The 13,441-nt window shown below is 40.2% G+C and overlaps 1 protein-coding gene across 3 annotated transcripts in view; it reads left to right on the top strand.

Moving 5' to 3' along the window:
* TERT (telomerase reverse transcriptase) overlaps positions 1–6,492 on the top strand; it is a 130,940-nt gene extending 124,448 nt beyond the window's left edge. For all 3 annotated transcript variants that reach the window (XM_073332439.2, XM_073332441.2, XM_073332442.2), the window contains one exon: positions 6,002–6,492. In XM_073332439.2, coding sequence (XP_073188540.1) covers positions 6,002–6,105 — 104 coding nt within the window. In that variant the 3' untranslated portion in view covers positions 6,106–6,492. The remainder of the gene's footprint in view (positions 1–6,001) is intronic.
* The last annotated feature ends 6,949 nt before the right edge of the window (positions 6,493–13,441 follow it).

Below are 13,441 nucleotides of genomic sequence, written 5' to 3'. Positions count from 1 at the left end.
TTACAGGGACAAACCATCCCAACGTGTAGAAAGAATAGTAAGTATGGCAGGCGACCAGCTTGGCTTAACAGTGAAATCCTTGCTGCTCTTAAATACAAAAAAGAAGATTACAAGAAGTGGAAGATTGGACAAATGACCGGGGATGAGTATAAAAATATTGCTCGGGCTTGCAGGAGTGAAATCAGGAAGGCCAAATCACACCTGGAGTTGCAGCTAGCAATAGATGTTAAGAGTAACAAGAAGGGTTTCTTCGGGTATGTTAGCAACAAGAAGAAAGTCAAGGAAAGTGTGGGCCCCTTACTGAACGAGGGAGGCAACCTAGTGACAGAGGATGTGGAAAAAGCGAATGTACTCAATGCTTTTTTTGCCTCTGTCTTCATGAACAAGGTCAGTGCCCAGACTACTGCACTGGGCAGCACAGCATGGGGAGAAGTTGACCAGCCCTCTTTGGAGAAAGAGGTGGTTCAGGACTATTTAGAAAAGCTGGATGAGCACAAGTCCAAGGGCCGGATGTATTGCATCCGAGCGTGCTTAAGGAGTTGGCGGATGTGATTGCAGAGCCATTGGCCATTATCTTTGAAAACTCATGGCGACTGGGAAAAGGCTAATGTAGTGCCCATCTTTAAAAAAGGGAAGAAGGAGAATCCTGGGAACTACAGGCCAGTCAGCCTCACCTCAGTCCCTGGAAAAATCATGGAGCAGGTCCTCAAGGAATCAATTCTGAAGCACTTAGAGGAGAGGAAAGTGATCAGGAACAGTCAGCATGGATTCACCAAGGGCAAGTCATGCCTGACTAATCTAATTGCCTTCTATGACGAGATAACTGGCTCTGTGGATGAAGGGAAAGCAGTGGACATGTTGTTCCTTGACTTTAGCAAAGCTTTTGACACGGTCTCCCACAGTATTCTTGCCAGCAAGTTAAAGAAGTATGGGCTGGATGAATGGACTATAAGGTGGATAGAAAGCTGGCTAGATTGTCGGGCTCAACGGGTAGTGATCAATGGCTCCATGTCTAGTTGGCAGCCGATATCAAGTGGAGTGCCCCAGGGGTCGGTCCTGGGGCTGGTTTTGTTCCATATCTTCATAACTGATCTGGAGGATGGTGTGGATTGCACCCTCAGCAAGTTTGCAGATGACACTAAACTGGGAGGAATGGTAGATACGCTGGAGGGTAGGAATAGGATACAGAGGGACCTAGACAAATTAGAGGATTGGGCCAAAAGAAATCTGATGAGGTTCAACAAGGACAAGTGCAGAGTCATGCACTTAGGACGGAAGAATCCAATGCACCGCTACAGACTAGGGACCGAATGGCTCGGCAGCAGTTCTGCAGAAAAGGACCTAGGGGTTACAGTGGACGAGAAGTTGGATATGAGTCAACGGTGTGCCCTTGTAGCCAAGAAGGCCAGTGGCATTTTGGGATGTATAAGTAGGGGCATTGCCAGCAGATCGAGGGACGTGATCGTTCCCCTCTATTCGACATTGGTGAGGCCTCATCTGGAGTACTATGTCCAGTTTTGGGCCCCATGCTACAAGAAGGATGTGGAAAAATTGGAAAGAGTCCAGCGGAGGGCAACAAAAATGATTAGGGGACTGAAACACATGACTTATGAGGAGAGGCTGAGGGAACTGGGGATGTTTAGTCTTCAGAAGAGAAGAATGAGGGGGGATTTGATAGCTGCTTTCAACTACCTGAAAGGGGGTTCCAAAGAGAATGGCTCTAGACTGTTCTCAGTGGTAGCAGATGACAGAACAAGGAGTAATGGTCTCACGTTGCAGTGGGGGAGATTTAGGTTGGATATTAGGAAAAACTTTTTCACTAGGAGGGTGATGAAACACTGGAATGCGTTACCTAGGGAGGTGGTGGAATCTCCTTCCCTAGAAGTTTTTAAGGTCACGCTTGAGAAAGTACTGGCTGGGATGATTTAGTTGGGGATTGGTCCTGCTTTGAGCAGGGGGTTGGACTAGATGACCTCCTGAGGTCCCTTCCAACCCTGATATTCTATGATTCTATGATTTTATTTTCAGCTTCCAGCCTTTTTACCTTATACCTTTTAGCTGGTAGATTAGAGAGCGCTGTGTCTTCTTCCCATCTTAGACTGCAATCAGGTCACTTCTAAAGCTTCTATGGTTAAACTAGATAGATGGAACTTCCTAAGTCTCTCACTGTAAGGCAGATTTTCCAGACTTCATATCACTTTTGTAGCTCTTCTAGAACCTATTCCAATGTATCAACATCCATTCTGGACACTCAAGCTGGACATAGTATTTTAGTAATAGTCTCATTAATGCTTTGTACAATGGTAATGCTACCTCCCAACTTATACTTATTCCTCTGGATTCTGTTCCCAAGGATCGCATTTACTATCTCAAGCCTTGTCTGCATGAGAAAAGTGTGCTGATTTCACTTACCAGTTTTTAAACCAGTTTGATTAAACTGGTGCAAACGCCTGAGTGAATGCTCTTATTTCAATCTGTGTGGTTTATTTCAGCTTAGTTTAAACAGATTTCTTATAGTCTTAAACTAAACAGAAATAGTTCTGGTTAAAACTGAAACAAGAATATCCACACAAGAGTTTGTATTAGTTTAATTAAATGAGTTAAAATCACAGCCTTAGTTAAACTTCTGTGACTTTCTCATGTACACAAGTCCTTAGCCACTTAATCTCACTGGGAGCTCATATTCAGTTTGTCATCACTCACTACCAATAAGTCTTTCAGAATCTCTGCTTTCCAAGATACAGTCCCTCATCTTGTGTGGCCTACATTATTTGTTCAAAGATTAATGCATTTGGGTTTATTAAAATGTATGTTTTTCAAATGACCCCACCATGCTACATGATTCAGATAGGGCTGTAGAACTGACCTGTCATTATTTATTACTCCATTAATTTAAAAATAGTAAATGGGACAACCTGGGTATGGGCCTGGAGTTCTGAAATCAGTCCTGAGACAGATAATGGAGCAGCTGATAGGGGACTCTATAAGTAAAGAATTATAAAGTGGGTTTATGGGAAACAGCCTGTCAAACTAACTCGATATATATTTTTCACGAGATTACAAGTTTGATAAAGGTAATAGCACTGAGGCAATATACTTAGACTTCTGTAAAGTATTTAACTTTGAACTACATGACAGTTTGATTAAAAACTAGAAAGGTGTAAAATTAACATGGCACATATTAAATGGATTAAAATCTGGCTAACTGATAGGTCTCAAAATGTAATTATAAATAGGGAATCCTCACTTAGTGTGTGTGTGGCTAGTGGGGTCCTGCAGAGATCAGTTCTTGGCCCTACACTATTTAACACTTTCATCAGTAATCTGGAAGAGAATATAAAATCATCACTGATAAAGTTTCCAGACTATACAAACACTGGGGGACTGGTAAATAATGAAGAGGACAGGTCACTGATTCAGAGCAATCTGGATCGCTTGGTAAGCTGGGCACAAGCAAGCAATATCGGCTTTAATATGGCTAAATGTAAGTGTATAAATCTAGGAACAAAGAACGTAGGACATATTTAAAAGATGGGAGTTCTATCCTGGGAAGCAGTGCTTCTTAAAAAGATTTGGGGGTCATGGTGGATAATCAGCTGAACATAAGTTCCCAGTGTGACGCTATGGTTTAAAGGGCTAATGAAATGCTTGGGATCATAAACAGGGGAGTCTCGAATATAAGTAAAGACATTATTTTACCTCTGTATCTGGCACTAGTATGCTGCTGGAATAATGTGTCCATTTCTGGTGTTCACAATTCAGGAAAGACGATAAATTGGAGGGATTTCAGAGAAGAGCCATGAGAATAATAAAAGGATTAGAAAACACCTTAGAGTGATAGACTTCAAGGAATTCAATCTATTTAACTTAACAAAGAGAAGAGGAAGGCCAAGGAGTTATTTGATCACAACCGATAAGTACCTATATGGGGAAGAAATATTTTATAATGGGCCCTTCAGCCTAGCAGGCAAAGGTATAACGAGATCCAGTGGCTTGAAATTGAATATGTCTAGACACATTAACTGAAAATAAGGAATACAGTGAGGGTAATTAACCACTAGAATAACTTACCAAGGGTCATGGTGCATTCTACATCACTGTCAATTTTTAAATCAAGATTGGATATTTTTTAAATATGCCTAGTACAAAAAGAATTATTTGCGGGGGAGCTCTATGGCATATGTTATACAGGAGGTCAGAGTAGATGATCACAGTGGTCCCTTCTGGCCTTGGAATTTATTAATCTAATGTATGTGTCATCTGTAAACTTTGCCATCAGTAATGTAAGATTTTTTGTCCAGATAGTTGATAAAGATATTTCAGTAGCACTGGATCAACAACTGATCCTTGCAGGACCCCACTTTAAATTCCCTATTTAATGACGATTTCACATACAGAATTACTCTTTTGAGATCAGTTACCAAGTTTTAATCCATTTAAATTTACTGCATTGATTTTATGTAGCGCTAATATTTTAATCAAAATGTTGTGTAGTACTACATCAAATGCCAGATAGAAGTCTAAGTATATATATCAACACAGATACTTTAGTTTGATAAACGCTTCTTTCCATAAAGTCATGTTGATAGACATTAATGGGGGGGATAGCTCAGTGGTTTGAGCATTGGCCTGCTAAACCCAGGGTTGTGAGTTCAATCCTTGAAGGGGCTATTTAGGGATCTGGGGAAAAAATTGGGGATTGGTCCTGCTTTGAACTAGATGACCTCCTGAGGTCCCTTCCAACCCTGATATTCTACGATTCTAATTATGTTATCATCCTTTCCATGATTTTCCCCTGGCTCAGTATCAAGAAAACTGACCTATAGTTGCCCATTTGCTATTTTTAAGTATTAGCACAAAACCAGTTTTTTCCCCAGTCTTCTGGAACTTTCCCAATATTTCAAAATTTGTTAAATGTCAATATCAATGGCTCTGAGAGATTTTCAGATAGTTTAAAGAAGAAGGGCAGAAAAACACCTTTTCAGTGCAAGTTATCCATTTAACCTGCAGAGTTAAACATATCTAATCTTAGTAGTTGCTGTTTAACATCCTACCTACACTTACCATTGGAAAAAATACTTCTTGTCTCTGTAAGATATAAATTCATCATCCATCTTCTTTCCAAATACAAAACAAATATTTGTGGAACACTTCTACCTTCCTGAATCACTATTGACAGCTTTACCATGTCTGTCTAGTAATAGACATAGGATTTAATTTGTTCCTGCTATATTTCAAACATTTCCTCATTTTGTCCTTACCCCTATTGACAGTAAACTGTTCATTGATACTTTCCCTTCCCTTATCAATTGTCTTCATTTCCAAACTGCTTATTGCATTATATAGTTTTCCTTCTTCTTTCCTAAGGGAGATAAGAACCTAGCTTATTTCCAGTGGGTTTCAACACCAGGGGTGAATTTCCAGGTAGCAGTATCTCTTCTTCCAAGGAAGCACAGCAGCAGAAACAGCTGTCTAGACCACAACATTCTTTAGGCACAATTTCATGGGGCAAGCTGCTCATACATACTAGGATGGCATTTGTGTGGGTCTCAGACTCCAGCCTGGGAAAATTTGCGTGCCAAACAACAACATTAGGGACAAAATAAAAAGCATAAGCAAATAAATTAGTAAAGGGAAAGATTCTAAAATAAAGCTTTTCAAGTTGACATTGTCTCTTTCACTTTCCCTGGTGTACCTAGTTATTCAATACATGGCCTTACAGGCTGAAATTCTGAGACACAGTGTAGGTAGTTTTCACAAGTGTGTGGAAGGAAAACTTCAAATTTATTTATTCAGTAATGTTTTCCCAAAGTAAAATGAATGAGAACAGCATTTCTTGCCAGTATCTTGTAGGTTTGCTGATAACTTTTCAATGTAATAACAGAAACATTTGTTTCCTGAAAATCAACTGTTAACTTTATTCTACCATATCAGCATTTTAGCAAATACTTTGATTGTTAATTTCTCTGAACAGTGATTTATTTTTGCAATGTCTTTGTAGGTGAATTGCAGCTATTCAAGAAAATCCCAAAGGCTACTATGCAGCTTCTGAAGACAGTGACAGAGCCAGCTCTTTGTAAAGACTTCAAAGCCATCATGGATTAATTGACCTAATCAGGTTATTTATAACCTTTATAGAATTAATAATAATTGCTGTGTTTTAAGAATTACTGACCAGTTTTTGTTTTGATATTTTGCAAATGATGTGCCCACAACAACTTTTTATGTCGGAAATTTTCTCCAGCTGTTTCTCAGCTGGCAGGGATTTAACAAGACAGGCAGAAGAATATATTACATTTGTTTGATATCTCTGTTACATATTTCCTGCCCACTTCTAACGACTGTATCCAATCACAGACTTTCTGATCATAGTGATTCCCATCTTCATGATGAAGATTACATTTATTTATAAGCTTTACTCATATGGCCACAGCTTTCTCCTCTGCATTAGTCCATCCTTTCTATAGAGCTCCTCTCTATCTCTTTGTATTTCATATTGCAGTAGTAATAATTAAACTGTTGGGTAATTACAAAATGTTTTTGTTTTTTCTGGTATCTAATTCTACTATAATCTGCAACGTTATGTTACTACTGCTGTGATCTTATGAATGGACGTGTGCATTATGATATCTTGTCCTAAAATGAACATTACATGTCCAGCTACACAGAGCAAGTGTATTTGATTGGTAAGATGTCCCGTAAAGAAATATCAGTCTCATACCTAGGAGAGTACTATAAATGTAGGCCAAAATTTTCAAATTGAGACCATGATCATGTTTTGGTACTTAAGCTCTTTGGGGCAGGGACCATCTTTTTGTTTGTGTTTGTACTTTGCTTAGTACAATGGGTCCTGGCTGATGACTGGGTCTTAGACATGATGGTGATACAAATAATAAAGAAGTGGTCTGATTTTTTCAGTGGTGCTGAGCACCTGCTGAAATAATCAGATATATAGACTGAAAAATAAGGTAGTTTTATACTTAAACCCGCACCCCAAAACTGGAGTTGTTGGTTAGATATGATGGGAAATAGAGTATTCCTTTTCTTGCACTCTCTCAGTGAAACTCACCCTTGTGCAGATGGTGAGCACAAGGATTCACACTGAAGTCTCACTTTAGCCCTCAAAATAGGACTGAAGTGGTACATAAGCCTTGTGCTGACTCTTTGCACAGAAGTGAATCTTACCCAATGATTCTGTTCTGATGAGCAAAGAGGGTGTGCTAAGTAAATTGAGTTAGCTTATCATGACTGAAAAGCCCTCTAATGCTCATTAAGATGCATGCCTGAAGCTGTGTTAGTTAGCTGTGTTGTAGCCTAGACCACTGCTTCTGGTAGGCTCATCCACAATGCAGATGGAAGACATCTTGCTGGTTCTGAGGCAGAATATAGGCAGCATTGTTGTGGAGCTTTAGACCATGAATGACAACATGAGGATGCTTGTCATGGAGGATGTGGGTCACCCAGTATATTCCCACACAGCTCCCAGAGGCCCAGTGCAGAATCCAAGCCCCTAAGAGCTAAGGCTGGCCCATGTTCTTCTATAATCTCACAATGTGCAGCTAAGGGAGTCCAGAGAAATGTGGATTAAGTTTTCATAGGTTTTATATTCCCAGTGAGTGTCTTAGACCATAAAACAAATGTGGCATGCTCCTAATAGAGCCATATATCAGCTCTTCCTGCTCCTCTTTTAAAGTTATAGTCTTCTACAGATTTCAGAAGTTTGCTTTTTTCCTCCAATAACACCATAATGTGGTCCATAGTTTGGAAATATTTTTTCATTGCCATGTTTTCTGTCTGGTTTTGTAAACAATTGTAATGTGCTTTGTGCATGGATTGTGTGGGGAAACAACTAAGCATTGTGTCTGTAACTATCATGGGGGCAATGTGATAGGGAATGCAGTACAAATCATGTTCCTGTTTGCACTGTAGCTGATGGGAAAACAAAAGTTTTTTAGCTCACGTTCAAATGACACGCAAATTAGGCACATAAGTACTTTTCCCACTCTCATCCTGTTGTATTTGTCTCTGAGTACGCAATGTAGTGACACCATTAAATAGTAATGGTATGGCTAAAGCATTTTAGTGTTTGTGGTCCCTGGAACCCTGCCTATGGACATTTCTATACTGCATCTGGGTGCGAGCCTCCTACCTTGGGTCCACAGACTTGTGCTAGTGCTCTAAAAATAGCAGTGTAGACACTGCTTTGATAGTGCAGCTCGGGCTCTCAAGCCCTACCCTGGCTTCAGAGTCTGAGCTCTAGTCTTAGCCACAATAGTTACACAGCTATTTTTAGAATTCTAGCACAAGCCCCACTAGTACAAGTCTGCATACCTGGGATGGGAGGCTCACTCCCAGATGCAGTGTAGACATGCCCTATTAGTTTGTAATCATTATAGTGGCCCAATGGTACCACAGTAATTAAAGATCAGATTAGTTTACTGTTTAACAGCTGATTTTTTTTTCTAAGAGCTCTAAAATCATCATACTTATGCTGTGTCTCCTGGAAATCCAGGTAGGATTAGTAGCCCAAGTTTGAAGTTGTTTGAGTAAGGGGTTCCCCCTCCTTCTCCATTAAAAAAAAATCCTGGGACATAAACATTTGATGGTTCTTATTACATTTTTCATGCACGCCTGGGGTATACACAATGGCTCTAATTCTCCCCAAACTGATACCAACTGCTCAGAGTTGATTACAGCTAGTGTCCAAGACTTACTGCTCTTTTAAAAGTTATTCAGGGTAAGTGTTAGTTTTACAATGTAATTTGAACCAAGTTGTTCAGAGAGAGACATTTGCAGCAAGACTGGGGCTGTGTTGCAAGGCAAAGTTTTTGTAAGCAGTGCGCTATCATAGTAAGTGGGTGGCTCAAGGTGACATTCTGTGGCCATTGTACTTGAGCAGCACCTTTGTACTATGAGTTCAAGGCCTACCCTTGGCAGCTGTCTGAGAAATTTCGTGGTGTGCACGTTAATTGTTCTTTGCCTGCATTCTGTAGGTACTCCTTATGGAAGTCTATCCCTGAAAGCAAAGATGCTGGTTTAAGAGCTGATATCTCAAAGTGCTCTAAAATCCACATGCATACTCAGATTTTAGAGTACAAATATAATCAATAAAAAGATTATTTATTAAATAGAGAGAAGATACAGACTTTAGGAAGCAGTAGTATTAGGATGAGGTAATCATGACTCATGCTTCTCACTCATTTCCTGAACAATGGGAGTGAGTGTGATCAAAGAAAAGCAAATAGCTGTGACTCCTCAACACCAGCATGTTGCTGTGCATAAGGAAGGATACTCTTAATGGAGAGTCCTATTCTAAGGACTGGTATAAAATCCACATTGATTAATATAGTGCCAGGGTACTGTCCTCACTCAAAGCTGTAACTTATGTGTATCATAAAAATAAATATAGAATGGAACTTTCAACTTTCTACAATCATTTGCACAATCTACACAAAGCAAGAGATTACGCCTATCAATTTCACCTCTCAAAGAGCTGTAGTTCCTTGAATAAGGTTGTCTGAATATCTAGTAATGAAAAGTATTATATAGGAACTCTGTATTATTATTTCCCAGAAACTGTTATAGATAAATCAAGCAGTGCATACACTACAACAAACATAAAACTCATACTGTAACCCAAAAGGTGGAATTTTTGTAGACCTTTTCAACTCTGTTAAAATACCATCCCCCATGCTATTACTGTGCCACATGAGGACCAGAAATAGTTAGTGGTACAAGTTTTGGTCATTTGGTCAAGAAGTTCCTCAAATACAGCTGTCCCCACCTCTTTCCCCCAAAAAATAAGGAGCTAATTTTAATCATCAGAGTGCTCTAAAATCTACATGTATAGGGAGAGTGTCTTGAAAATTGGTTTAGCACAGCAGGGACTGTGGTGCAGTTTTTGTGGTAAAGTTTATGCCCCTCACTCACAACATAAGCTATTAATTTTCAAAATGCTCTAAAATCCACATGCATAGTGAGACTATATTGAAAACTGTTTTGGCACAACAGAGACGGCTAGTCTTTGGGAGTTGGGGAGGAGAAGAACATCCATTGAGATGGGCAAGTTCACATTTTTCAGAGCTATTATGTCAGACTGTATTCTAGTCTATATCTAGTCTAGTCTGTATATTCCTGTGTTGCAGAGGGTTTTGCGAAGCTCCTTCTCTAAATGCTAGCCCTCCAAGTGGAGTACAGCATCTGGGGCTCCTTTCCACTCTCCCTTGCTACCTCCAGCTGGTAGATGTGCTCACAGCCCATCAGTTATCTCTTTCCTTCCTCCCAATAACCATATGCATAGGGAGAGTGTCTTAAAAACTGGTATTCCACAACAGGTCGGGAGGAGAGTTTTTACATCCACCCCAGCCCTTTGTCCTTGGTTGTAATGGAGGCCAATGAGAAGGCAAGACAGAACAGAGTGACACCAAAACAAAAGAAGCTGAAGAGGCTAGATTTATTTGGCAGGAGAGCCTATTCCGCCACAAGCCTCTTCTTGCACCTGTTGGTCATAACATTTCTAAAGAGCTTAATAAGAGTGTTTCCACCTATCAAAGAACCGATCTTTTAATGAGATCTCAGCCAGCTCTTTTGATGATCCTAGGCCCTCCCTTTGAACTGATGGCTATGTGTTCTCTTTTGTACTTGTCTCTGAAAACCCCATTTTTGGTGGTGATAATCTCAGCAAGGAGGTTAGGAGAGATTCAGACACTGATGGATGATTCTACACAGTCTTCTACCTGGACAAGGTATCTTTAAGAACAAATCCAGATTTCTTACCAAGTGTGATTATGGAATTCCATCTGAACCCGCTGAAGTTCTTCAAGATGTGTTGTCCATATGCACATTCTATCCTCTCTACCGTGGAGTCCCATTAAAAAAAAATGGTGGGCCTCTACAGTTGATAGAATACTGAAGGTGGCTGGCATGCTCTGCCCTATGTGCTCTCAGTGCACAGCATGAACAGCTCTGCAGGGCACATGCATGCTGTATGGATACTGCTAGCTAAAAACTCAGAACTCAAGCACAAGTGGGCACATGTGCACCAGTAGTGTAATGTGCATACGGACAACATATCTCGAAGAACTCGAGTTACTGTACACAGTAAGTAACTTCTCATACTGCTCTCTGAGTGATGTTCCAACCCACCCATACAGACGTAGCACTCTATCCTTCCAGCTGATAAGGAGCACTCCAGACATACAGGAGAAACTAACAAACTGTGTCCTCATTAAGATCAAAGTAGCATTTAGGGCAGGCTTGATGGCTACATTTGGCCTGTACCCAACCATTTTACCGAACAGAGTTGCCAGATGTCACCACTCCTTGGCTCTTGTCCTCAGGATTCCCTCTGGAACATCACCTGCTACACTTCTGACCTGTGTGCTAGAGAAAAGTCTTCCAGGAAACAGAAATGCCACACTTCCTTTTATGCAGCCTGTTTGTTTTCCTGTGAGAAAGAATACTGGGAGAAAGAAACAATGGAACCCAGGACAGGACAGTTGCAGGCTGGAGCTAGAGAATAGAAGGAAATTTTGTTATCTTATTTCTGTATGTAATTTACCTTCTTAATAGAGAGGTTATCTTGAAACCAGTCTTCTTGTCAATAAGATACCACATGATACCAGAAGTGGAAGGCATGGAGTGCTGGAAGACCCAGCAAGAGACGTAACATTGAAATGGTGGCTCAAGATCCTGTGTGACGTTGCACTCCATATGATTTTATGAAAATATACTAATAAGTGTGAATATAATGTAACTGGAATATGCTTCATGCAAAAGGTCTCTTGTAAGATATCATTACAAAGCTTATAATCTACTGAGTGTGGTCATCCTATTTGTATAAATGTATCACTCTTGTATCTGAAACTAGAAATATAACTCTGAGGTCCTATTGTAATTTTGCAAAGTGTGGGCCATTAATGGTGATTTGGAATCTTGATGGCTCCCATCAATTAGGACAACTGACTGTAGATGGCTCTGTTTACTTTTAAAACTTCCTGTATGCGTGTGTGCTGGCAAGTGGGTAATGAAGCCTTATAGTGACATGTGATCATGTCACCTGAACTGATATCCATCTTTAACCTGGTGCTTTTCAATTTAGAAGGAATGATGGGAACCCAGAGAGGGACAAAGGATTCCCCCTTGTGTAAAAGATATATAAGGGGTGGAACAGAACAAAGGGGGCTGCAGTCATGAAAAATCCCCTACCTACCACCTGAGCTGGAACAAGGACTGTATCAGGGAAAGGTTTGTGCCCAGACTAGGAAGGCATCCAGTCTGTGAGCGAAGCTTATTGAAACATCTCTGAGGGTGAGCTTTTATCTGTATTCAGTTTTCTTACTGTATTAGGCTTAGACTTGCGTGTTTTATTTTATTTTGCTTGGTAATTCACTTTGTTTTGTCTGTTATTACTTGGAACCACTTAAATCCTACTTTTTGTAGTTAATAAAATCACTTTTTACTTATTAATTAACCCAGAGTAAGTGTTAATACCTGGGGAGGGAGGGGGTAAACAGCTGTGCATATCTCTCTGTCAGTGTTACAGAGGGTGGACAATTTATGAGTTTATCCTTTATACAGGGTAAAACAGTTTTATTTGGGGTTTGGACCCATTGGGAGTTGGGTATCTGAGTGCTGGAGAAAGGAGCACTTCTTGAGCTGTTTTCAGTTAAGCCTGCAGCTTGTGGGGGATGTGGTTCAGACTTGGATCTGTGTTTGCAGCAGTCGAGCATGTCTGGCTCAAACCAGGCAAGGCAGTGAAGTTCCAAGCTTCCAGGGAAAACAGGCTCAGAGGTAGTCTAGGCACATCAGATGGCAGTCCCAAAGGGTGTTTCTGTGATCCAACCCGTCACAGCCTGTGCCACTTCAAGCAACTCCCCCATCAGCTCTGAGAATCAGGGGAAATGCTGACTATGTCTGGAAGATGTTCAAACAGCAATTTGAAGTGTATATGAAAGCCACAGAAACAAATAAACTGGAGGGTGAGCAAAAAATTGGTCTACTCTCAGCAGTGGCAGGCAGGTGAGTGCTAGATGTGTACAAGGTATTCAGTAAAGATGGTGGTAGGGAAAACTAGGAAAGCTTTGCAGAAATAATGAAATAATGTTCCTAGAAAAAAATGTTACTTATGAGAGATGTTCAGGATGAGAACACAGAATGAAGAAGAAACAATAGATGAGTTTATCACAAACTTAAAACTAAAATATCAATCCTCTGAATATATAATATTAAAAGACTCAAAGACCAGATTTTCCTAGGGTGTAGCAATATAAAAATCATGAATGGTTACTAAGGGAGGTGGATCTGACAGTAGTCAAATAAAAAGTCTAGAGAAAGTCACAAAGCATATGACTGGCTACCATAGCTAAATCAGCAAGGGAAAAGTTCACAGAACTTAAATCACTCAAGGATGGAAACTTGGAAAGCAGGAAACAGTGCCAGC

The sequence above is a fragment of the Lepidochelys kempii genome, chromosome 2 (assembly GCF_965140285.1).
Source record: "Lepidochelys kempii isolate rLepKem1 chromosome 2, rLepKem1.hap1, whole genome shotgun sequence".
Taxonomy (NCBI): Eukaryota; Metazoa; Chordata; order Testudines; family Cheloniidae; genus Lepidochelys; species Lepidochelys kempii.
Note: the sequence above shows the minus strand (reverse complement) of the source record. Positions and strands in the feature narration are given on the sequence as shown.